Here is a 26480-nt window from a genome sequence, read left to right as displayed (position 1 = left end):
GTGTGTGTGTGTGTGTGTGTGTGTGTGTGTGTGTGTGTGTGTGTGTGGTTTGAAACAAATGGCAGTGCAAAGGGCTTGTAATTTTTCCCCCTCAGGTAACTATTGGGACCCCCACACACACACACACGCCTGATCTTGCCCAGATAATGGGAAGCTTAGGAAACTACCCAACTGATGTCAAGGCCTGATTCTAGCTTGTGGGGGTCAGAATTCCATACTGCAGCTTTCTCAAGCACTGAGAGATGCTGCACACCTACTATTGGTGCATATGAAGTGTAACCAGCTCCTATAAAACCAGGGGTCTCTCTGATGACAGTTTGTGTGTTCATTCATGAAATATGTTTTGATTCAGGGATAAGCAAAAAGAAATACTGGTCTCACATTTACCTCTCGGGGGGGAGCGCCTGTTAGAAAAGAGAGTTAAGAACCATTTTTTTTTCCTGGTTCTGTAATCATTTCGGGTGGCAGTAGCAAAGACAGCAATGAATTACCTGTTTGGCTCGCGCCTCCCTTCATAAAACTTTTATTTTCCCATATCTGAACACTCACTTCTCTGTTCCTAAGTGCCAAGAGCGGATCAGAATCCATCAGCGGAACAAAATGAAACCCTTGTTATATTAAAATGCAATCAGCGGTGTGTAAAAGTATCTGTCTGAAATGTAAAGCCAGCCGTGCGCCTGACATTGCTGGGTGCTTTTCTTCGTAATAGATCAAACTTCTGAGTGGTCCCCTTATGCCATAAATTTATGGGCTGTAAACAAGACGTGGCGTTAGGCATTGGCAACAAATGTTATCATCAACAAAATACCCAGGGCCTGATACACTTAGCAGTTATAAATCTGAACTACCTCTCAGGAAGGGTGACAACTGCTATGTACCCAACTGCAATATGCCCATCAGGCAATATCCTAAGTAGGATTAGAAGATTCTGCACCTGCCAAATGTGTTACTGGTGACAGGAGATTATAAAATGACTGGACACACCCTTCGGTAGCTACCCTCCGGATTATACAATGTAGCAACCAGTGTTTATGAACTGATCATCATCAAATATGACTCTGGGCATAAACACTGTCTCAAGAGCCAGGCTTAGGAGAGTCTCACTGGCTCACGCATGAACCACCTGAAGTCTTCAGCCACGGGTTTAATGAGGGTTCTTCCTCCCCCCACGGATGACAGCTCCTCATTCATGTCCTGGGAAGGAATCACTAAGTGGAAGGATGTGGTACCCTGAGGCCAGTCCCTAACGTGCTACTGAGCTCTGGAGGCAGAGAGCTTGCTGCTGCATTATTCACGGAAAATCAAAGCGCTTGTCAAACAGATTCGGAATGATTGGGGAGAGGAGAGACGGCATCTGAGCCTTGTTAGGACAGGAAGGCAGACATTCTAAATGAGGTGGCTCCGTCAGTGTGGATGAAACAAGACTGGAACTCGATGGACAGAGGGATCCAGATAGAGGTGTGCTGTGCTGACAGCATCTATGATCCCCAGTCAGTAGTGACTGGTGACAACAGAAAAGGGGGAGAAAGATTCGAAGAGCAAAATTGTTCTGATGAGGGGGTTAGTGGGGTGTGGACAGCCCCCTATAACAACTGTCTGTCTGGAGGCTTCTGGAAGCAGTGAGTTGGGTTGGGTTGTCCTATAAAAATGCATCTTGTGACCCACTGAGCCTATCTGGCCCCTCCAAAGGGACCATGTACCTACATAGCTTTGTTGAATAAAACAATAAATATCTTTGGGGGCAAAGTTCCTAGAAAATCTATTTTTTCCTCCAAGGTTTTAGTTCTCAAACAAAAGATGCTTGCAACCCAGAAACCTGTGGAAATGTGATTCCAACTCTTCGTGGTAACCAGTCACAGGCTGGTACTCTCCATGTGAGCTGTATACTGTCCTAAGGGAGGTCAAACAGGCTTAACGCTAGACCAGAATTATTCATATGCACAGCACCATGACAAGCCGTCCTCGGATAACCTCAGGTAAGAGATCAAACAGGCGTTCTTTCTCTGGCCCTCATCCTTACTTCAGTGAGAAAAGCTTGCGATCTCACCTTTACAACATATCCAAAATTCTCACCTTCCTATAACCAGTGGCCAAGAACCGTCCACTCCAAATGAGATTCCTTTTGGAGTTCACCTCCAAAGCAGAAGCCTTTTAATCACCCCGCCGTGTCTCCTGGTTACCGACTCTGCTTGCCTGGGTTTGCAGAAAAACACAACCTGCTGCCCTGTGTTTTCTTCTGATGTTTTGTTGGCATGATATTTGTAGATGCCTAATGATGGTGGCCACCACTGAAATAGACACTAACAACAGACGCCAAGGAATTGGGCATAATTGATCCTTCGTATGAGATGCCGTTCATTCTGGAGTGAGAGTCTGCGGGAGGCACTTAGTTCCAGCTTGGACTCCACTGTGGGCTGATGGTTAATCTTCTGAATTGGGTATCACTTGGGAAGTAGAGATGAGAATCAATGCATCGTCCAAGAGAAAGAGATGATATACCAATTAGCAAGGCTTATTACACTAAAGCCTTGCTAATGTGGTCCAAGAGGCCCCAGTGCAGCGGGGGTTTATAATGAGATTTTTCTCATTTGTTCACCAGTGACTAAACCCCATCCTGCTTACTGACTCTGGGATAAAACAGACTGTCCTCACTTAAACTACTTTTGAACAAGAGTAAATGCAAAAATGAGGGGTAATTTCAAGTTTTGTTAAGTTCTTTATATCTCAGTAAACTTTCATGAAGAGTTTTCCATTCTTTCCCATGAGCTGGAGTGATGAAATGAAAGCCCCAGATAAATATGTCAGTTACCACATCCTTCTCATAAACGTGCTTTTGCTATAGTTTAATCTTTCTCGGGCTAAATGTCCCTTAAATTAATGTAATGCAACAGTTCCATCCCCATGAAAACCTATCATTAGGGTGACAAGCCTGTTGTTAAATTGAGAGTATGTATTTCAAACTATGGCATCCTCAGTCAAAGAAACATGGTGCTAAACCTGGGTGATGCTGGATGCAGTTTCAATACCATGTCCATTTTTGAAAGCTATTGTTTGCAGAAACCATGATACTCTGTCTCTGACTTACTGTAAACGGGTAAGTGGATCTTAAGCAACCGTAAGTATTATGTTGTATATTTTTTTTACATCAAAATTCCATCACTCTCTTAGATGCTCCTCATCTTAGTTCTTTGGTCAGGTGAAATAGAAGAGAAACCTCTCTTATATTGTGTCAGGATACGCAGAGTTTTCTAAACTAGTAGATTTAAAGGCCTTACCTTGTAGGATGCGGAGGTACCTGCCTGTACCCAAACTAAAGAAGTACAGTCAGGAGACTCATGAGTTTGAGGCTAGCCTGGGCTACTTAGCAAGACCCTGTCCCAAAAAAGTAAAAGCTAGAGATATATAGCTCAGTAGTAGAGCATTTGCCTTGGATGTAGAAGGGCCTGAGTTCATCCCTAGCATCATAAAAATAAAGCAAATAAATAAACAAGTAGGTATGTCTTAGTAATATCTGTGGAGACAGGTGTTCCCTGAGGGAGGGGTTGCAAGTGTCTGAGACCTGATCCAGAGCAAACCAAGTGAGAAGGAAGCTCTAGTGGGTACCAACCCTGCAGCCAGGAAAGACACCTGCACTCAAAGGAGCTGGGACTGGGGACAGACAGACAAATATCCAGAGTGGAGTCTGGGAGTGTCAGGCTTGAGCAGAGGGCTCAACATGGGTCCTGAATGCAAATGGGTGGGAGCTGGCCTGGAAGGTCAAGGACTTCCTGGGCACTGCCAACCTGCTAGCTTCTCTTCCACTGAGGCATAGTTCTCACAATGAGCTAGGAGCTGCACATCTCCACCTCTCTCCTCCCCCACTTGACTGGGGCTACCTCCTGTAAGGAGACTGGTCTCGAGATGACAAAGGTGATCCTCGCAGCACCTGGTGCTGGTGGCTTCTGGATCTCAGCGACTAACACTATAAGCAGCCTTCCTTGGTCGCTCTCCCTGCCTCCTGCTGCTTTCAGCGAGTGGAAGCTGCCTGCGCCAGGAAGATGCCAGCCATAGCTGCTGCCCTAAGCCCTGTACCTTCAAGGTTTCTTTCTCCTTTTCGATGCGCTGCTGTTCCAGGTGCAGCTTCACAAGGGCAGACTCCTTGGCAGAGATTTCTTCCTTCAGCTGGTCCACCTGATGCGTCATGATCTTCAACTTTCTCTTCATTTCTGTTATTTCATCCTAACAAAAGAATGGGGAGAGAGGTTGGAAAGTCAGATGAGCAGACACCACCCTCCACATGGATGTTCAATATTTATTTAAGAGCTTTCTCAAAACAACATCTTGACCAAATCTGATTAGGCAATTCCTTTGTCTCTCATGCCCGGCAACATCAAAATACCTTATAGAAATGGTGCAGAACAGTCTCCTGGAACATCCACAGCATATAAACAGTGCCATATGCAGCACACATGGGCAAGCACATACGTACACACATGCACACACGTGCTCACACAAACACACATGTACATATACATGTGCCTACACACACACACTCATATGTGCACATTTACACACCATCTATCCTTTGACTGAGAAAATTAGGAGCACACAAATTGCTATGAAGAGATCCCAGAGCCAAGTTCTGGAGTTAAACAAGGAAAATGTCCAACTGCAGTCCGAGCCTTGGCAGCTAAAGCCTGCCCATGGTACAGTGGCAACCCTGTGTGACAACGTAAAGGAGGCTGAGCCCCCCTGTCCTACTGAGTGGCATCACTCCCATCTCCAGCAACACGACAGTGTGTATGAACTGATGCTTTTTCAGCTAGCTTGAACAGGATTTCTTAGACTTGTTTAACGCTGCCATAAGAACAACAGAAAGTGCTTTAAACCCAGTGTGGAGATGAGTCAAAATATAAAGACACACGAAGAGACTGTTTACCTGAGCCTCCACCAGGTTTTTGCTATACAGGTTTCTGTCTGATCTCACGGCTTCATACAGGTTTTGCTGCTGTTTTAACTTAGTCTCTGATTCGGCGATTTTCTTCCTGTAGTCAAAAATCTGTATCTCTCGGACTTTAATGTCTTCCATGTTTGCAAGGACCTGGGGGAGAAGGAAACATTTGAACACAGTTTAACAGGCTATTTGTACTTATGGGCTTGGGAGAAACGACAGTTTTTATCTAAGAGTGGCTGCTAGAGACGCAGGCACTCAGGAAACTGGAGAGACCACTTTGGCATAACACAAAAAAGGAAGGCAGGCCAGCTAGGGCCACATATGTTGCACACACAACACTAATACTCAATTATAAACACAGATATTTTCTAAGATCATAAATAGGAGGGTCATTCCATTCCGGAAATGTCTATTGATCATCACATACAAAAATAAGGTGGGTGGCCTGAATCTAACAGATCCTAATACATAGAGCACTAGGAAAGATGAGAGAGCTCTTAGTTGCTTCAAGACTGCCCGCTCAATTCACTGTGAGGTTTTCCTTGTAAAGCGACCTTTGTTTGATAGCCATCTGACTGTCTGGCTAATGTCAAGCCCTTTCCATTAGGGAAGCTAGGTAGACTTCATAAAAATGCAATCAACTACGCTCATGGTACTCCCAGAAAGGACAAGAGGCTGCATCACCACGTCCCCTTCACAGGGGCCTGAGACCCCGGCCTGATCCAATCTCTCTCCACGACTGGTTCATGAAGAAGAAATTCCCTAATCATGATTCCGTTCCAGTGGCCCCAGAAACTGACTCTTTTTAAAGGAAACGTTGTTTTCTTTAATGTCTTTAAAAACTTTTAGCGGAGGGAAGACAGTCGGCTAAACTACAGCGTGAACGGACAGCAGCACATGAGGAGACAGAGGTTTGACGGTATCACAGGATTCTAGTGAACCTCTCTCTGTGGTCGAAGCTCACGGTGAGGGGCAATGTGGCAGGAGATGGGAGGGTGAGGATGGGCTCCAAGAACATAAGCCTAGAAGGGTCCTCTGTGGAACTGATATTCTTGCTAGGACCTAAAGGTGGGACAGGACCACACACCTTTGCCAGGCTCATGTTCCTGAGATCCAGGCATGTGCTATTTGTGACCAACCGTGTCACCAAGTTTTTTGCACGATGGATACTTCCTTCTCCTCTTATCTCGCATTGTGGAATTGGGATTTCAGAAATACACTCCAGTAAGCCCCTTTGTAGTGTTTCCCCATCAGGCCTAACAGTGGCTGTTGCTTAAAACATATAGGCGCCTGCTGAGAGCTTCCCGCAGGTAGTTAAGGTGAGGTAGGTTTACTATGTGTCTGTCTGCATGCACTAAGTCTGCAGTGTTCTTCCAGGATCAGTTCATTTCTTATACTTAATAAAAAAATGCTCCTTTGAAAATAATGAATTTCCTTATTATAGTCCCAATGTCCTCATTTATGTTCAATTCATAAATGTGAAGTGCACACGTTTCTCTTTATTTATTTGGACCGTCTCCCTCTTCATCCCATGTCAGCCCCTCATCCCCACAAAACATAAGGAGGTTAGCAAGCTGCTGTGTGTCTTTCATGTTTTTCCCTCCATTTTGCATTAAGGTTTTCTCAGGTCTACAAACAAACAAAAATAGCTACGATAATAATCCACGGATATCCATTATTTTCTATGTCCCTGCCACTTTACCTGTTTCAATACATTTAATCTTCACTGACATCCTATAATTAGAAAAAATAACGAGGTCAAAAAAGGAATATTCCCGAATGGGTCCAACCAGTGAGGCTGTAGCATGGCATCTCCCGCCATTTTGGATTATTTGCTTTGTGGGGTTGTTTTCATTCTTTAGGCTAATGACATCTTTTTGTACAGCGCTCCATGCCCTTTGCTTCTTAGCACATGACCGTTATTTGTGAAAACTGTGTTAGCTGGCTGTAGTCATTCTCATGAACATCCTGAATCGTGCGTGCCTGCATCGTCACATAGCCAACTACCTGACTATGAGCAGTCATTTAGTCGCACTTTTTGCTCCCAGGAGCCAGGAAACAATGACCACTTTGTACGAGGATTCTCATATGCTGGCATTCTCTCTTCTGGGAAATGGAGTCCCAGGAGTGGTATAGCTGGCCCAAAAGACATATGTATTTTTAACTTTAATACATATTGCTAGATTGCCCTCCAAAATGGTTGTAACGTTTTACATTCCCACACCGCCAGCGCCACTTTCCTTAATAGAAAACTGCCTTGGCAGTTCTAGAAAAAACTCTCTTTGGTCAGACAAGATGACTCTTTCAATGTACTATTGAGTTTAGTCTCTTAAAATTTCATTTAGGATCCTACCTCTGGATTTTAAGTGGTATATGCTCCAGCGTTTCTACTCAATTTCAACATCAAGGTTTCTGCTAGTTCCAGAAAGCCAATGAAACACCCTACTGTTCATTCAACTCACTCACCAATTCATTCATTCATTCACCTAGTCATTCATTCACCCACTGACCTATTCACTCATTACTCATCTGTCTGCTTCTCTGGACCTATGTAGCTCTGTCTGTGAGACCTGGAATTCGGGGACTTAGGAACAGGGTGGACTACAGTCTAATGCTATAGAAAATTTCACATCCGAGTCAATGTGCTTTTTATACCCAAACGTAACAAAAATAGCAATGATCCAAGAAAGGTTGTTTGCGTTTAGAAAAACATGTACATGATCAGAAAAACAGTAAACAAAAGCCAGTAAGCACAGGATGAATATTAACAGAGCAGCCCTTTCCCAGAACCTTCTCAAGACAGACCAATTTAAGCACAATTGCCTGGCACGTGCTATAGATTATATGTGGGAAAGCATGAAAGCAAAGCAGAAGGCCACGTCCAGGTCCAGGGCACACTGAGAACAGCACCCAGTCTATTCTCTCGCCAGATTGGGTTCTATGGCTATGTTCCAACATCCAACAAGAATAAGCATGCTTACTTCCTGACACCTCCCTCACAGTTCCCCAAGGCATTGCTCACTGTGCGTCAGAACTTGGACCATGTTCTGACACTCATCTCCTCTCTCATTCACTCATGCACCCACTTATTAGTTCCCTCGCCCCTTCATTCCTTCACGCATTTATTCATTAATTCACCGACATATTCAGAAATTCATTAACATATTCATTAATCAGCATATTCATTAATTATTGACGTGCTCGCTGACCCCTTAGCGTATTCATCAATTCATTCACATATTCATTCACCCCCTTGCCTATTCACTCACTGAGCACAGCCTGAGGACGTGACTGTAGCAGTCTCTATAAAAGCATGATCATTACAAGGAGGAGCGTGAGGTTACTAGTGGCAACGCTGTAGCTTTCCTCTAGGGAGTAACCCTACTGTAGAACGACTCAATTGATCCATGAATGGTTAAAAATCAGTGATTGAGGCATGCATAGAAAGCCACTGATAACCTCTGAGGAGAGATCTGTCCATCTTACCCAAGCAGGTAATATTAGTGGCTTATACAATTCATGAGAACTGCCTTTTGGTTCTTAATGCTCAGCCTTGCCACCCAAAGAGTCACCTTCTACACAATCACAGTGGAAGCAATGCTCTGTATCAGTAAAGCGATGACTATCGCCATCACCCTAAAATTACACAAGAGCGTGAGTAGCAGTTTCCCCTAGATCTATACGCTGATCATAGCTTCTCTCGTTATAATTATATACATAAGAATTAGCTGTGTGTAATTAAGAGCTATGCAAAAATGTTTGATAAAATCTTGCCATTTTTTTTATTACTGTTGCTTACTGCTATCATTCAGTTGGTGCAGACAGAAATGCCCAGACTGAAAATATATGCAGGCTCAAGAGGAGTGGCTTGGATGGTTTGTTGGGGCTTTGACGAGCAAGATGTAAAAAACTGAAGGTAAGGACATCTCGGGAAAGAAAGGTGTGTGGAAGGCCCACAGTGAAAAGAAATTCTGTTCCCTCAGCCAGCGCTGCTACAGTCTGCTATAGTCTGCATTGCTGGATCCTTAACAATAAACAGGAGGCATCTTTATAAGAGATCAAACTGCTAATTAGAATATACGTTAGGAATAAATATAAAGTCTATACAAGATACTCATCAGTGGATCTGTTATCTGATTGTAAGCACAAAAGGAAGAAAAGAAGGGAGGGAGGGAGGAAGGGAGGGAGGGAGGGAGGAAGGGAGGGAGGAAGGGAGGGAGGAAGGAAGGGAGGGAAGGAGGGAGAGAGGAAGAAAGAGAGACGGAGAGAGGGAGAAAGAAGGAGCAGAAAGAGAAAGTAGAGACAGAGAGAAGAGAGAGACAGAGAGAAGAGAGAGACAGAGAGAGAGGAAAGAAGGGAGGAAGGAAGGGAGGGAGGAAGGGCAGACAGACAGACAGACTAACTTATCCTGACATTTAGCCTCTTTACTGATAAGACATCACCCTCACTAGGTCACTGAAACGGAAAGATTGGAACTACTTTGAACCATGTCATCAGCATTCAGAATATCTAGCAGCACATCAGAGAACAGAAAAAAAAGATTGCTTGTTCAATCACTTTGAGAGATGTTATAACAAGAATGATCCTTTGCACAGGCAGAATAATGCTCCAGAGAAAGGATGCTGGCAAGGACATTTCCTTTTCTGAGCATCCAAGTAGCATGGCCATCGTTCTGCACACAACAGTGCACAGAATCGCAAGTTCACGTCTGGATTCCTGAAGCCGAGACTCATGGGAATCCATCACCATAGCGAGGGGATGAAAGGGACAATGAAGAGGCAGAGAGTATTGGAGCTGAGGGAGAAGATGGTTTGCAAATCAATTTGTCTCTAAGCGTTGAGACTCCATTCATTCTGGTGCAAAGCATTCAAACCAATGTCCCGCAGAAGTTCATAACCCCCGAGTGTATTAAATGTGTTGGGATGCTGAGTTTCTCATCACCGAGCTGGTTCCTGTTAAAAGCGAGGTATCAGCGAAGCCAGGGGGGTTGCTGTTAGGCTGTAGGTTAGCTAATTGATTACACTTTCAGATGCCCCAAACCAATTCCTGAGATCAATCGCATTCAAGTCTAGTAGGTTTAATTACAGTCAGGGAATCCTAGCCGCTAGCATTTGCAGGCCCCTTCAGAGGAGCACAGAAAACGCTTGCAGTGCAGAACAGGGGTAGAGTCCGTGTCTGTAACCCCCTCCTGACATTTCTCTTTCTGTTAAAACAACCTCCCAACAGGAATAAGAGTGAAGTAACAATCAGTAGAAGAGTCTGGAAAATGGCACCACAGACGGCATATCACACGAAGTGAGTGAGGGCAGGTGAGAAAGTAGGTCATGGACGTTGGGAGCCTCTGCCTACGTATGATGAGACGTACGTAGTACAGTCAACCTCTCAGATACAGCCCTCTGTCTTGGTGTCTGCATTCTCAAACTGACGCCACCACCTTCACCTTCCTAGTGGAGCTGGGAAGTGCTCTTGTTTGAAAACAAAATAGACCCATGTGCCCAGACACAGGCAAATTCATTCTCATTTTCCTTACTTTCCTCAACACCTGTCTGCCTCCGGTCCTACCCTCCAAGTGTAACGGCAGGCACGGGGTTAATACAACAGATATCACTGAGGGCTTATACTTCAGAAATCAAGGAAGATCTTAAGGCCAAAACTGGTTCCTCCCTCTTCCGAGCCACAGACTTCCTCCCCTGGCAACACCATACTGCCATCTCTTCTAGAAGAACCAAGCCTATGCTTGGCCTTGCTGTTGCCTCGTGCTCTTCTCAGTCCTCCTACATCCTCCCACCGCTGTCTGCACCCCAATCCCCTCCCATTCCCTATGCCTTTTCAAATGTCCCCATAGTCTGACTGATACAACTTTACCCTTCATACCAGTGCGAGTATCAGGTACTTCACCAAATGCAGACTATTTTGCACTAGCACAACCATGGCTGGTTGTGCTCTTTGAAGGAAGCCCACACTGGGATTTCCACCCTCAGCTCCCTGGTTTTAGGCCTCCGCATGCACACAGACATACACCCTAGCTTTCCTGGGCCTCCAGCCTACGGATGGTAGCCTGGAGGAATGCTCAGCCTCCATAAACACGTTAGACATTCCTCCGACTCATCCTGCCCCTCCTCCAGATCCCTGACTGTTGCTCAGAGTGACAATGATAGTTCCTGGGTGACACCGACCCTGGCCATGGAAGAGAAATAGGGAGAGATGCTGAGACACTTTCCAGCGTCTCTCGGGCCATGTACCTGATGAAGCAAATTTGAGAGCCCACGAATGGAGGCCTAGGTCTTTTGCAGTTCACCTCTGTTGGCCTTAAAATCCCCGTCTATCTTAGTCTCTTGTCTGTACCTTCTGGACATTGAGTAACGCCACTCAAACACCACTTGGAAGAAAAGCTCCGGCTTATTTGTCAAGCAGATGTGTTTACTTCTTAACATTTATACGACGGGACTCATCTCATTGAGTTTTTCAAATACTCTAAAAGTATTATTTCACTTAATCCTCACAATCACCTCCCATATAAATGCCTCCGGCCCTCTTGTATGCACACAGATAAAATCGACATTAAAGCTCTCTGCAAACTTCTGCATTCTTCTCACGGTCGTGTGATGAACATGCTTCCCATTTTGATATTTACATACAATCATCGAAACAGCTACTTAATCAGATAAGCACAACACAATATGTTTATCCTCTCAAGATACTGGTTTCTATGCTTCATTATTCCAAATTATACCACGAAGAACATCCTTTTATTAAAACTCTTTCCATTCCTTGTTTTTCCTTAGATTTGGTTTGTACAAGAGGAACTCCCAAGTCGAGATGATACCCCTGGAGTACGTGTGTAATCGCTGTAGCGAACATTAATGTCCAGTTCGTGGCCTTTTAGCCAAGCCTGGGTGTTAGCTCCCAATGCCTTACAAACAGAATGCATGGGATAAAGCCTTGTGTTTGTAACAGTGAGGGTGTGTAATGTTATGTGTCCATATGTGTTGGAAGATAAATAAAGCAAGACACACAAAGATTGTAGTTGGTAAACAATATTTAAATGATTTATACTGAAATTGCTTGGGTGAGATCTTGTGTAACTCCATCTACTTCAAACACCAGAAACTGTGAAAAACGGCTGACAGAAAGCCTCAGTACCAACAATCTTCCTTTTCAGGGGAGCCAAGAAACACATGCCACCCTAGATGGAAACGGCAGTAGCTTAAAACAAAATCACCATGTTCTCGTTTAAAACTTGCTTAGTGCTCACCGTGTGCCCAGGTGTTGGAAGTAGAGAGCAATAAGACCTTGTCTCAAAATTTTAAAAATATTTTTTGAAGCCGTGAAGGAATTCTTAAGAGTTAGCTCTGATCAGGGGTGGTGGTGGTAACAGCCTGGAGCAGAGAGAGACAGTTTTCCACAAAGAAAGAACTGTAGTTCTTGATTTCTCATGTTCAGGTCTGTGCACTGCCTCATCCCACAGGGCCTCCCTTAAGTGCATCCCAGCTCCTGCTCATGACGTCAGGTGTGTGAACGGGCAGACCCCACCCCAACCCATGGCAGCTAAATCTGGAGAGACTCCCAGAGGACTACTGGGTTGAGAGACCAGAGAATCCCTACCCTCCTGTGATGCAGGGCTGAGGCTGACCCTCACAGAGAGTTCACGTAAGGACAGGTCTCTGTTGTGGAGTGGACGCGCAGGGGTTATTTGCTGTAGTGCAGGCAGATGGAAACAAACGCAGACACAGAGCCTATACTGTGCAGTTTCTACCTCTGAGTAGGTGATGCTTTTGTTCAGGGTACGTAAACGGTCAACCATTAGTCAGAAATGACATGTGCTCTACTCCAAAGACCCCAGCTCAGGAGTGTGAATGTCCTTTGGGGACCTTACTGGGGCTGACTGCAACACTACACTGGTACTCCTTGACTTGCCTCTGTAAATCTCAGTTTGTTCTCCATGGGGAAAGGCTGACTGTCTCTTTCCAGTGCCTGTTTCCCCTCTGTGTATATAGTTCGCTTTGTCTGCTGTTTCTCTATCGTCTCTAAGAGTTCACTCAAACAACAAACAAGGCAAAGCTCAAACATTCAAGTGCATTGATCAACACTGGAATTCCCAATGGATTTGACTGACAAGCAGGAAAATGAGCTAACATTTCTGTAATAGGCAACATTTTGCTAGGGGGAGGAAAAAAATTAAATGAATGTTTTCCCCAAATTCTCTTCTTGGTATCATAGCACCTTCCTGAGTGGCTGCCCTATCCCTGGTCTCTGCTCCAGACGGTTTTGCAAAACTGTGGATCAAACCCTTATGGAAGTCGGAGGCAGGGAGATGGCAGAGGAGGGGGGACACAACAATACAAAAAAAGGCTTCCAAAAGCACAATAACGGAAATTATTAGAGGGGGCTGGAGCGATCATTCAGTGGTTTCAAACACATGTGGCTCTCACAGAAGATCCAGGTTCAGTTCCCAGCACACACATGATGGCTCACAGCCATCTGTAACTTCAGTTCGAGTGAACCCAGTGCCCTCTTCCGGCCTTCTCAGGCATCTGGCACATGCATGGTACACACACATCCATGCAGAAACAACACACGCATAAAATAAATCTTTAAAAATTTAATTAGAAATCAAAGGCACGATGAACCCCAGGTGCTTCTTGTGGCTCTTGCCTGTGACACGTCTTGTAGCTTTGCTACAGCCTTGGTTCTGAACATGTGCACTCTGTACTATGGGTGTCAGGACACTGAGTACCAGTGAACACTGGAAACTCTTAGCTCAGATCTGAAACTGTTATGTGTCACAAATTACAGTGCTTTTTTGGCAGAAGCCATCTAGGAAAGGCTGTGGCAAGCAAATGAGTTTCCTGGAGATGCCTCACCATTTGTGTAGCTGCGATAGGCACACTCTGGAGAGGCACAGCCCCACAGACTTCATCCCAGGATTGCTTCTTGCTACTTATATGTCTTTCCTGCCACTATTACATAGTCTAAGGATTCCTGGGCATCAGCTCACCCTACTGGGCAAAATGCTGTTCAGATGATTAAATGACTTTACAGAATTCAAATAATTTTAGGAAGAAACTGTAAGGAGATGGTTTTAGTTGTTTTACCGAAATGATGTAGTAAAGTTAGAATCAAAAATAGAATGTGCCCCTTCCTCACAGAATAGTAAGTAAAGGCTGCATGATAAGGAATAAAATGAGCTTTCATAAATATTACAATAAAAAGATAAATAGGCTTGGGACAAATTCGTGATCAAGGAAAAAAACATTCATTTTAGTTCAGGTCCAAGAATGAAGCCACAGATGTGCACTGTGATAAAGCAAGGCCAGGTGAAATTGTTGCTTTGAACTTATAATGAGCTTATAGAATGAAACATGGTTTTGAACTTACTATCAGCATCTTTCTGTACCTCCCCTTCTGTGTAACATTTTATCTATTAGGTGATTTTATTAAAAACTGTTGTCTAAGAAGGTAGAAAAAGGCTGAGAAAAGAAAAAGTGTGGCTATAGGGGCTCTGCTCTATCCAAAGTGTGTGTGTGTGTGTGTGTGTGTGTGTCTGTCTGTCTGTCTGTCTGTCTGTGTCTGTGTCTGTGTCTGTGTGTCTGTGTCTGTGTGTCTGTGTGTGTCTGTGTGTGTGCCTGGTTTGCTTGCTTTATTTATTTATTTAGTTAGTTAGTTAGTTAGTTAGTTATTCCTTCCTTCTCCTTTCTCTGTGAAATTGCCAAAGTCATCAGCTTTCGGCTCCAGAACAGTAAGAGTTAAATTTTCAGAAGCCATTTGCTTCTGGACCCCAGAAAAGTAAGAGAGACTGAAAGGCCAGAGGCCATCAGCCTTTGTCCTTCATCTGAAGCTGTGTCCTATCTCAGTGCCTGACCCTGTTGGGGCTGGCCTCCAGCAGCTTTTGCTGTGTACACAAACTTTTCTATCCTTACAGAAAAGGAATGCTTTTAATTATGAAAAACAAAGACTTTTGATATTTTTCTATACTCCTCGACATGTAAGCATCAATATATCTATGAATTGTATTGTTAGAATGTTTGTTTTTTTTAAAATTACTGTTTGATTGGCTGACCTGAATTTCATTAAAAATTATCATTACATGAATTTTGAGTTAGGTTTAGGACAGTTTCCAACAATTTCTGAAATGACTTTACACATATTTCTGCCATTTTGTATGACATATTTATGTGAAGCGGCATTCTCAGCTTTGACAATTATGAAAATCAAAGTAGCAATCAACTCTGAGAAACATTAAGGATGCTTTATGTTCTACAGTATTAAATACTCAACCAAGATTTCATTCTGTGTGTTAAACTAAGCAAGTGCATCCGTCTCATTAGCATGCAAATTGGCTTTCACCTTTAAGAAATGGTAACAATCTATGTATACCAATGAACTGCTTTGAAATACACTTCTGATTTATTATCAGTCAATATTTGGTTTACATACTTATTTATATTTCTATGTAGCTGGGTTCAAGAAAAAAACAAATTCTTGGGCAAAGAGGTTTCGTGAGGGTAAATAATTTAAGAATCTCTGCTCTAGGCCGTTTACCAGAGAGTACACTGCAGACAGCCACTGTTTAACCGGCCTTATCTGATGCCAGCTATGTGCTAAGAAAACAAAGCCCAATTCTCTAATCCCCCTTGTCGATATGTCCTTCTCCCTCGAGTTTGCTTACAAGGAGAAATCTAGAAGTCAGCTACCCAAAGCATGGGTTTCTGCCAGCAGTAGAGTTAGAGGTTCACTCTCCCTCTAAAATCAAAATGGTTTTTTGAAGATGTGACTTGGGGACAATGAAGACAGGAGGTAGTCTTTCTCCTAAGATGCTCAGCCTCCATGTTTTAATGAGACAAGACCATCACAGACAGACATGAGGTGAGACTAGAGGGTTGAAAAATAGTAATAATCTCTGTGGTGGTTTTAATAAGTAAGACTCTTATAGCGTTTGAATGCTTGGCCCATAGAGAGTGGCACAATTAGAAGGTGTGGCCTCATTGGAGGGAGCATGTCACTCTGGGGGTGGGCATTGATGTCTCCTATGCTCAAGCTACCTCTAGTGTGGCACACAGTCTCCTTTTGCTCTCTGCAGATCAAGATGTAGAATTCTCAGCTCCTCCTCTAGCATCATGCCTGCCTGCATGCCACCATGTTTCCCACCATGAAGATAATGAACTGAACCTCTGGAACTGTAAGTTAGCACCAATTAAATGTTTTCCTTTGTAAGAGTTGCTGTGGTCTTGGTGTCTCTTCACAGCAAGAAAACCCTCACTAAGACAATGCCAGACACATGATGCTGCCAAACCTGGGGTGGGGGTTGCTACACAGCAGAGGAGCAGGGAAGAGGAAGAAACCAGAAGGAGAGGAGACAAAGGGCAAAGACAAACAAGAGAAGAGAGAACAGGAGGAAGAAGCATGGTCCATTCCACAATTTGGCCCAGGATCGGCTCTGGACCTAAATCTGAATGCAAACCTTAGGCTAACATTTGAACAAACCATCCCACCACAGACTGTGGTGACCAGAAATACAGAACAGCGTAGCCCAGAAATACAGAACAGCGTAGCCGCTCACCGAGGCACCACTGCATGGCTTACCCTCTGGGTGAGGTCACTGGCCTCGTTGATGTACCGATCCCGTTCCTTTTCCAGCTGAAAGATGATCTTCCTCTGCTTCTGGGCCTCATCCTTGTAGTTCTGGATCTCCTCTTCCAGGTTCCTCTTGGCTTGCTCGTGGAGCTTCACGAGGTCTACCTGCTTCTGGGTCGCACTGACCGCCTTAAGCATATTCTAGAGAACAATGGCAACAAAGCGGACGCCTTACTCATGTGTTCGGGAACCTGGGGCTCAGGTTATCCCAGTCCCTGTCTCTGAATCAACCAGATGCTTTGTATTTGGTATGAATCAAAATTACCACTCTACCTATCTATCTATCCATTGCTCTATGATTATGAAGAGTCAGTTTTGTGAACTTTGCACAAGGCACATTTTAACACACTAGCAAACCATGACATCCCAAATGGACTTTCGGGGTTCCCTGTTTAGCAGTGGGAGACAGGGGCCTGAAGGATAAAGGTATGCACCAGTGAGTTCACAACACAAGGAAGTAGCAGAGTCAAGATTGGAACCACCTCCATTCCAGCTCTGATTTTTATGTTGTGAAGACTCAACCGCCAAACCTAAGCACTTAAACTGGGCGTGATGGTTTGTATACGCTTGGCCCAGAGAGTGACACTATTAGAAGGTCCTGTTGGAGTAGGTGTGGCCTTGTTGGAGTAGGCGAGTCACTGTGGACGTGGGCTTAAGACCCTCATCCAAACTGCCTGGAAGTGAGTATTCTGCTAGCAGCCTTCAGATGAAGATGTAGAACTCTCAGCTCCTCCTGCACCATGCCTGCCTGGATGCTGCCATGTTCCCACCTTGATGATAATGGACTGAACCTCTGAACCTGTAAGCCATCCCCAATTAAATGTTGTCCTTTATAAGACTTGCACTGGTCATGATGTCTGTTCCCACCAGTAAAACCCTAACTAACACAGAAGTTGGTACCAGGAGTTGGATATTGCTGTGATAGGCCTGACCATGCTTTTGTTTGGAAGGTTGTGGATTTGGGGATTTTGGATTTGAAAAGCAGTGGAATGTTTTAAATTGGGCTTAATGGGCTATCCTAATATGGATATAAAAGACTTTGTTAATTGAGAGTGGTTTGAACTGTGCAGACTTGGCCCAAGAGGTTTCCGTGGAGAATTTCAATATGTGGCCTAGAGACTGGTTTTGTGGAATTTTGGTGAAGAATGTGGCTGCTTTTTGGCCTTGTATGAAGAATCTAGCTGAGGCTAAGGTTAAGAGATTTATATTAATTATGCTGACAAAGGAAATCTCAGAAAAGGCCCAGCAGAGACTTTGTTCTCTGTGTAAGTTTCATGAAGAGCATTCTGAACAAGTGTAGCAAGCTTAGAAGGGAAAAACACAAAATATATGGTAGTAAAGCGGCACCAGGGAGTGAAATGGAGCTGACTCCTGTGTTCACGGATATTAAATTGAACTAAGAGAGTAGTTACCTTGGGACAAGGTCCCACTCAACTAAGTTTAGGCCCAGGCATGGTAGTACAAGCCTTTAATCCCAGGAGGCAAAGACAAGCAGATCTCTGAGTCCAGTTCTAGGTGAAGAAAAGCTTAAGTCCAGGCTTGGTGGACCACACCTTTGATCCCAGTGCTTAGGAGACAGGCATGCAGATCTCTGAGTTCAAGGCCAGTCTACAGAGCAAGGTCCAGGCCACCCAAGCTTAGACAGTGAAGGAGTTGGGAAACAGCAAGCTAGAGCTTCTGCAAGCAGCAGAAGTCGGCAGCTTCAGCCTTGTGGCTCTGGCTTCAGAGTGAAAAACAGAAGGGACAATTGATGCTGGTTAGCTGGAGCTAAGAAATCAGCAGTAACTATGAAGAGACCAGCAGCACTGAGGTGAAGTCTTCTGGGAAATGTTTACTGAGAGCACAAAGAAGCTGGGTTCCAGAGATAGCCAAGGTTGCACCTTGTGCCGAAGCTGTATTTGGTAATGTGTAAGAATCACCCAGGTGGTACTGGTTTCGAAGACATGAAGGGGTCATGAAGACCAACTGAGGTTTGGCACTGTGTGAGAAGCCAGGGAAAGCCATTGGTGAAGGTGCAGCCTTAGTTGTAGTTGACAGCCCAGGACTGAAGGGGTCATGCAAGGGATTTGAGGCTTGGCACCATGAAGAGAGCCTCTGAGAGGCTATTGGAAAAGTCTAGTTGCAGGGGAAGACCCCAGTATATTGGAGATGCCAGTACCATAGGATGATCACCAAGAACAGCAGCGACAGTAGAGTGGATCAACCTGAGCTTAGAGCGCTACAGAGGACAGAGCTGGAGAAGTGAAGCCAGCCCCATGGAGGAGCCCAGAAGATCATGTGCGGATCCCAGACACTGAAACAAGAAGCTGTAACACTGAGGTTGTCTTGGAGACCCCAAGATGTTCAAGTTGCCAGAGCCATGGGCGATCTGCTGAGGAAAGCTGCTAATAGTGAGTGGAACCAGCTCAGGAGAAAGAAGTTTGTTGCAGTCAACAAAGATGAGAAAGGAGCTGGAGATCTAAAGACTGCTTTGACATCAGCCGTGGAGATTCAGAGTTTGGAGTTTGCCCAGCTGGTTTCCTCTCTTGCTTTGGAGATTACAGTTAAGTGATTGGATGAATCTCAGAAGAGACTTTGAACTTTGAACTTTTAACATTGTTGAGACTGCTATAAACTATGGGAACTAAATGTATTTTTTACTATGCTATAGCTAGGTATAGCCCACATAGACTCATGTTTGAACAAGCCTAATGGGACCAGGGAGTGGAATGTGATGGTTTGTGTATGTTCGGCCTAGGGAGTGGCACTATAAGAGGGTATGGCCCTGTTGGAGTAGATGTGTCACTGTGTGGGTTTTAAGACCCTTGTCCTAGTTGCCTGGAAGCCAGTATTCTGCTAGCGGCCTTCAGATGAAGATGTAGAACTCTCAGCTCTGCCTGCACCATGCCTGTCTAGATGCTGCCATGCTCCCACCTTAATGACAATGGACTAAACCTCTGAACCTGTAAGCCATCCCTAGTTAAATGTTGTCCTTTGTAAGACTTGCCTTGGTCATGGTGTCTGTTCACAGAAGTAAAGCCCTAACTAATACAGAAGTTGGTACCAGGGACTGGGTTATTGCTATGATAAGTCTAACCATGCTTTTGTTTGGAAGAATGTGGATTTGAGGACTTTAGATTTGGAAAACAGGTATCTACAATTTTTTACATTTACTTATTTTGTCTGGCACACATATAGAGGTCAGAGGACAACAAAGAGAACTCGGTTTTCTCCTTTCACCATGAGAGTGCCAGCAATTGAACTCAGGACATCAAACTTGGCAGCAAGCTCCCTTACTTGATAAGTCATCTCGCCACCCCTACAATTTTTATGCTGTACTGCCGCACTGGTGACTTCAGGAAAACTTTAGGCTGGTTGTCCAGCTTCCTAAGAAAGAACGGACAAAGGACCATGCATCCTGACAGCCATGTTTCCCAAGAGGGAGACCTCACCTCCCCAGGCACAAATGAATGAATCTGTGAGCCCGTCAAGGGCTTCATTGTGTGTGAGAGTATGTGTGTGAGCTTGCGAGTGTGTGGTGCTGTGAATCCAACCCAGGGCCTCATGCATGCCACACAGCTTCTTTGCCACTAAGCCCCATGCTCAGCACTGGACCTGCTTAATTTTGCAACTCAGTAGACAATGTCCACCCGGGAGTGGAGAGTGACAGCCACCTTCCTGCCATATGGACCAGAAAAGAGTCTTTACTCAAAGAGAAATGAAATGCAAACATCAGCGTGAGAGCTTGCGCTGTGAGCAGGGAAGGCTCTACCCTGAGAACACCACGCCGGCTCCCTGGAACTTTCTGGGGGCCGGATCCAGAGTTTCCAGGATGCGCCTGACAGTTTCCTCTCTAATCCCTATAGGAAGCCAAGGTGCAATTATGTCTGAAGAACCACTGGACTAGAGCGTGTAAGATGCTCATGAAACATTAGCTGGGCGATGATGTGGAAGCACGCAAGGTCAGTTGGATTTTCACGTCCTTGGGTGAAGCATTTATTTTATAAATGTCACTCCGCGCAACCGAACTGATAGATGCGCCACGCTGACTGTCAAAACAATGTCACTCTTTCCACGAAGACTGGCATTTCAAGTCAGTAAGGAAAGAATCTATTAATCAATAAAGCTGATTGCACACCGACGGGGTCTCACGCAGGCAGTGGCCTGGGAAAACACCGAACCTGAACCGCAAACCTTGCCCCGAAGGAGGAGCCTATGAAGCAAACCAAATGGAGAAACGTAAAATAACCCTCATGCTGCATGCCCATGGGGGCAGAAAACCTACTAGCTATTTACAAAGATATGTATAATGTGAGGGATAAAGAAAGATGAGTTTAAAAACTAAATCCAGAGCTGGAGATGTGGCTTAGTGGTAGAGTATTTACACAGCTTGTGTGAGGCCCCTAAGTTCCACCTTCCAGCATGACAAGAAAGGAGAAAGGGGGAAGGGTGACTAAAGCCAATGGAATGTTTTCCTAGACTTAAGTTTGCAGAATAAAGGATAATTTGTAGACCTATTGGGAAGAGACTTCAATAATTTTCTTACTGAATGTTTTTCCATAGAAATATCTAAACTGCCCATTCCTGAAGATTCCCTAGTCTACTTCTAGTGAGAATGTAGCGTGCTCTTTTAAAACGTCTTCTTTTCTGAGAACACATGGAGCATGTCCGTGAGCTAAAACCATCCTGTCACCTGGAAGTAAGTAGTCTGGCCCCTCCATCCTGGCCTGTGACTTCTCCCCCCCAAGACCAAACCCTCAGTAGTCTGTCACAGGAAGAAGGAATGCTCCGGAAGGAAGGCAGCAGAGAAAATCTGCCTTTATGGGGAAGCTGGAAGTTCGCAAAACTTTCCCCAACTAACTCCCTCGGCCTTAGACTGTCATGAAGACCAGAAGAGACAGGGTGAGAAACCAAACCCAAATCCTACATGGTGTGGGAGACCCTGGGTTCGATCCCTTGGCCCACAAGAAATGGGAAAGTGAGGGACTGAATCCAGTAGAATATTTTCCTAAGTGTAAGTCATAGAATTCTGAAAAGACAGACAGAAGAAAGGCTAGACCTACCTCACCAACCAGTCATTTTCTTACCTAACACCTCAAAGGCATATTTCAATTAGCACTCACACCTGTAATTTGGGGATTAGTCATATTGTAGATTATAGATATTAAATTAAGAAATTTGATGAACTGCCTAGAATGCCAAGAAACAAGACAGCAATGAGAACAGAATCTAAAAACACCCTGAAAAAGTCTCCTGGCGTATATGCTAATTCTCCAGAGCCCCTTTGTGCTGGGCGGAGACAATGTAGTTTCAGTTCGGGCCAGACAATGGTGGGATGCAAGCAGCTGCCCAGAGGAAAATAAAGCAGCATTATTTATTCTAATCCATTGCTGTTTGCTCCGGAGATTATTTCCCTGACAGCTCTGAGTGGATACTACAGGGTGAGGGGAAGGCATTATTTACCAGCGTTGCTGTGACAAGCTCACCTTGTTCAGTATGTCCCTCTCTCTCAGAAGCTCCTCCATGGCCTTCTTATCAAGCTCCGCTTGCTTCTTTGAAGACTCCACCTCTAAATTGCCAGGCAGGAAAAAATAACAATGAGTGTAGACTGGATCCAAGGGAGAATGTGACTAAGCCAAAGTGATTAAAAAAAAAATCAGTTCATGTTTTCAGCGGTAGCTGAGCAACTACTCAGAGTTGAGTGACAGATGACCTTCACTCTAACTCAAGAATGTGGATCTTCTGGTCCCACTAAAGAGCAGGGAAAGGAAACTGAAAGAGATTAAGCCTGCCACAGGACTAAAGGTTAGCAAAGGTGAGATTCAAAGCCTGAGCCAGCTGGCTGCCAAAGGTCTTTGAGCTGGTTAGATCTTTTTCCTTATATCTGTAGGTAGAATTATAAAATGTAACTACCTAGAACTTGTTACATCCCTCCATTTGCCAAGTCTTCCTTTATGCACCTCGGTGGAATTCTGTAGCTTTTTATATATAGGTCTTATAGACATGTTTGTAACTTTGTTTATAGATATTTTATTACTTTAGTTACTACTGTGGAACAGGAGTCTAGCTAATTTTTTTTTTTTTTATAAAATGCTACTGGTAACTACACAAAGTTTATAGCCTCCTTCCTTATTGAAATTTCTTATTAATTCTGGAAAGTTTGCAGATCATTTCTAGGATATTATTGTAGGAAATCCTAACATAGAGAGGGCCCATGCTCCTAACCAATATCGCTAACACTGCTTTTTGATTAGGTGCATCAAAAGAGACAGGTCCCACAGGTACACACCGGTAGCTATTTGGAAGGCTGAGAGTTGGAGAGCTGCTTCAGCCCAGAAATTCAAAACTAGCCTGGGCAATATAGCAAGTGTCATAGCAAACAAAACTCCCCAAGAAAGGACACTGTCAATAGTACACAGCACATATGAAATAACCAAAAAAAAGAAAAAGAAAGAAAGGAAAAAGAAACATACTGGCTTTCATAAATGTGACTTAATGGGGAAAGAATTTGATTCAATGTTCAATAGATTAAAAATATCTGTGAGGGAACTGAAGAGATGGCTGGGTGGTTAAGAGTATTTGCTTCTCTTTCAGAGGACCCAGGTTCAAATCCCAGCATCCACATGGCAGCTCACAACCATCGGCAACTCCAGCCCAAGGGTTCCAATACTCTCTTCTGGCCTTTGAGGGTACCAGATATCCACATGGTACACAGACATTCAAGTAAAACACTTATAAACTGAATAAATACTGAATACACACACACACACACACACACACACACACATACATATAGTCAAAGAGGGGAAAGGGAGGTAGAGAGAGCAAGAGAATGATTTCAAGGCTTAAAATTATAGCAAGGAAAAAATACAAAAATTAAGACATGGGGCTATTTTGGTCTCATTTGGCCAATTCCATGCTCTATAAGTTCCATTATTCTTTATTTCTATTATGGAAGACTTTAGGCTGTAAGTCCTCATTACCCTGAGAGCATCCTGAAAGCAAGGTCTTCCACACACCCAGTGTTAGCTCATGGTCTGTACCAGTTTACAGAGTAGACACACAGAGAAGTTGCTGAGCTAACCTACAGCTACAACTCAATGAAAGATCACCTCCCACTATCTTGGAAGGAAAAAGCAGCTGGATGTCCTAAAGCTTGCTTTACAAGTATGTCTAATAGTAACATCTAGAGATCTAGATTTTGTACAACTTGCAGAGAGGCAAAGTGTGCTTTTGTGAGTATTGTTCAGCTATGCGTAGCATACAACATCCTGTAAAGAAATTAAAAAGACACATGTGTTAAAAAGACATGTGTGTTCCTGCATCACTCAGTCAGAATGCATATTCAGAGTCTTTCTACAGGTCCTGAGATGCTTCTGCCACACAGGATTTGACCATATCCCACATTTTTTTTATTATATTGCTGTTCAGAAAATAACATGTGGCGTTTAGTAAGCTCTTAACTCTGCACCAAATACTTCTGAAATACCAGGTCTTATTAATCAGGGACATTGATTTCAAGATACTCCTCCTCTTCTATGGAAAGACCTAAGAGTTTAGATGTTGTTTATTTCAGTGGCAAATATTGAACACCACTTTAGGTTAGACTCACATGGTGCTAAAGGAACCTACTGAAGGCTTTGGTAAGCAAAGGAAGTTTATGGTGTTGGAGTCGGTGGCCTTTCCAGTTGGAATGTCATCTGATGTCATGTGGCATGATTCCGAGTCGAACAGAGTCCCGGGTTGTAAATTGGCAGTAGTCACCAATGAAATGCTTATAAATAAAGACGTAGTGGGTTACCTCTTTCTAACCCCAGGATCTGATTCTTCAGGGTCTCCTTTTGCTGTTCCACTTCTGCCTTCTGGTCATCGATCAGGTGAAGCTTCTTGTGGATCTGTTCTCTAATTTTGTTAAGCTTCCCAAGGTCGAGGCGCATCTGGTGGATTTCATCCTCTTTGGCCTATATTAGGAGAGAGAATTAGCTGGGGATGCTGAACAAATGAAGAGCCAGCGATGGACTAAATTCGGAGCCAATAAGAAGAGATTTCTGTATCAGTGTTGTTGATCCATGGAACTGGATCAAAGCACACACATTGTTCAGTCTCTAGGGAAATGGAAGGCCTCTGTTCTGTGACTAAAGTATGCGGTGCATAAAACAAAAATAATGAAAAGGCTGATAAGAAATAACTTGATGTTTTAAGTAGCCACCTATTTATAAAATAGAGCGAGAATACCAAGTTAGGCGCATACAAGTATATGAGTTCTGCATACAAATGCTGTATTTGACTGGCAGTTTTCATGAACTTACAAAGTGATGTCTCTGAGAAGGGTTATTAAATTGCTATAAAATATTTAAACATTCTTTTGGACCCACAGGGTCATAGAAACCCAGTTACACACACCAAAGAGTCATCCTTCCTCAGAGTGTGATAGTCAATAGATGTGCAAACAGACCTGTGGTCAGGATCAGTAGCATGGATAAGCAAATTAACACATTGGCAAGAGATGTCAGGAAAAAATAACTGTAACAAAGGAACTCTCCAGTCTTGGGGGCTTTTTCATTTCAAATTAAATTCGCTGTTTAAAGAAATATTGCCAGGATATCAAGGACTGGAGAGAGAACTCAGTGGCTAAGAGCACTTGCTGCTCTTCCACAGGTTTGATTCCCAGCACCCACATGGAAACTCCAGTCCTATGGATTCAACATCCTCTTCTGGCTTCTGTGGGTATCAAACATGCATGCAGTGCACCAGATATGCACATAATGCAGGCAGAATATAATTTTTTAAGTTTTTTTTTAATTTTCCATTTTAGGAAAATAATGACAAAGGCAGTTCAGATTTCTTCTGCAATCACCTTAACTCCAGAGAAGGAAGAGAGAAATTTAGCTATGCATGTTACCTCCGGGTTATTGCTAGAAACATAATTCCATTAATTTTGGGACATAGCAAAAGTCATGGAATGTCTCATTCATGTTATCAAAGAACAGAATTAGTGAGATAATTTTTTTTTTCTTACTATAATTTCACCTCAGGGGCTAACACATCGCTCTGACTTAAGTGGCCATCACGTGTCTGCTCCAACTTACTACAGCATCATAAAGAACAAGCGTCAAGTCAGCTCACTATAGACTCTTCTAAATGTTCTTTGCCTTAGACTCTAGAAGGCTCAAGTTTGCTGATCTTAAAGTCTTTTCAATGTTGTGGTGTTCTAATTATATAGCCATTAATCCAGACTCCGTGATTACACTGCAAAAAATCCTGGAAAAATCTCTTCCTTGGGATATGCATTTAAAACAAGATCCATGATGTGTGTGTGTGTGTGTGTGTGTGTATGTCCTCTTCAGATTCTCCAAAGAGACTATAATACCAACAAAAAAATGGTCTGGCTCACTATTCACATCTATTCACTGTTCTTAGTAGGCCATTTATTTATGCCCACTACCCAGATATAATAAAAATAGGGAATATTGATTTCCCTTTCAGAACTGAAGTGAAGAATGTCGAGCTGTCTGTTAATCACAAAGGCATGTGATACAGACCTACATGTCAAATGAAGAGAAGGAAGAAGAGAAAAACCGCTTGAAATATATGTATTAAACAGTAGTCTAAAAAAAAAAAAAAAAAACAAGATTCTAACAATGCTGGAATACCCAACAGTGCCAGCCTATGCTGCAGCTCTCCCACGCTACCCTCTCCCTACAAACAGCAAACTCTAAGCTGAGTTCTCGATTGTGCACATGGTGAGTGGATTCTAGCTCTGGGCAACTGGTTCCTTGCAGGGCTAATTACAGAGCAGAGCATCTAAGCTTGCTTGAGAACCCATTTACATGCACATACGATCAATTCTGTAAGTAAGAGAGGAAGTCATCAGACTCCCAGTTTCCGGGCCTGAAGTGATCACTGTGGGCTTGCACCTGCCTCTCTGTAGCAA

The 26480-nt window shown here is 43.8% G+C and overlaps 1 protein-coding gene across 1 annotated transcript in view; it reads right to left on the bottom strand.

The window, feature by feature from the left end:
* The window catches only part of Cfap58 (cilia and flagella associated protein 58), a 94746-nt gene that overhangs the window by 53878 nt on the left and 14388 nt on the right, over positions 1-26480 (bottom strand). Inside the window, exons 7-11 of the mRNA XM_028776423.1 lie at positions 24348-24507; positions 22033-22115; positions 16517-16708; positions 4919-5080; positions 4072-4218 (exon numbers count right to left, since the gene is read on the bottom strand). Of these exons, the coding sequence (XP_028632256.1) occupies positions 4072-4218; positions 4919-5080; positions 16517-16708; positions 22033-22115; positions 24348-24507 (744 nt within the window). The remainder of the gene's footprint in view (positions 1-4071; positions 4219-4918; positions 5081-16516; positions 16709-22032; positions 22116-24347; positions 24508-26480) is intronic.

This window comes from Grammomys surdaster, unplaced genomic scaffold (genome assembly GCF_004785775.1).
Source record: "Grammomys surdaster isolate TR1022 unplaced genomic scaffold, NIH_TR_1.0 66, whole genome shotgun sequence".
Lineage (NCBI taxonomy): Eukaryota > Metazoa > Chordata > Mammalia > Rodentia > Muridae > Grammomys > Grammomys surdaster.
Note: the sequence above shows the minus strand (reverse complement) of the source record. Positions and strands in the feature narration are given on the sequence as shown.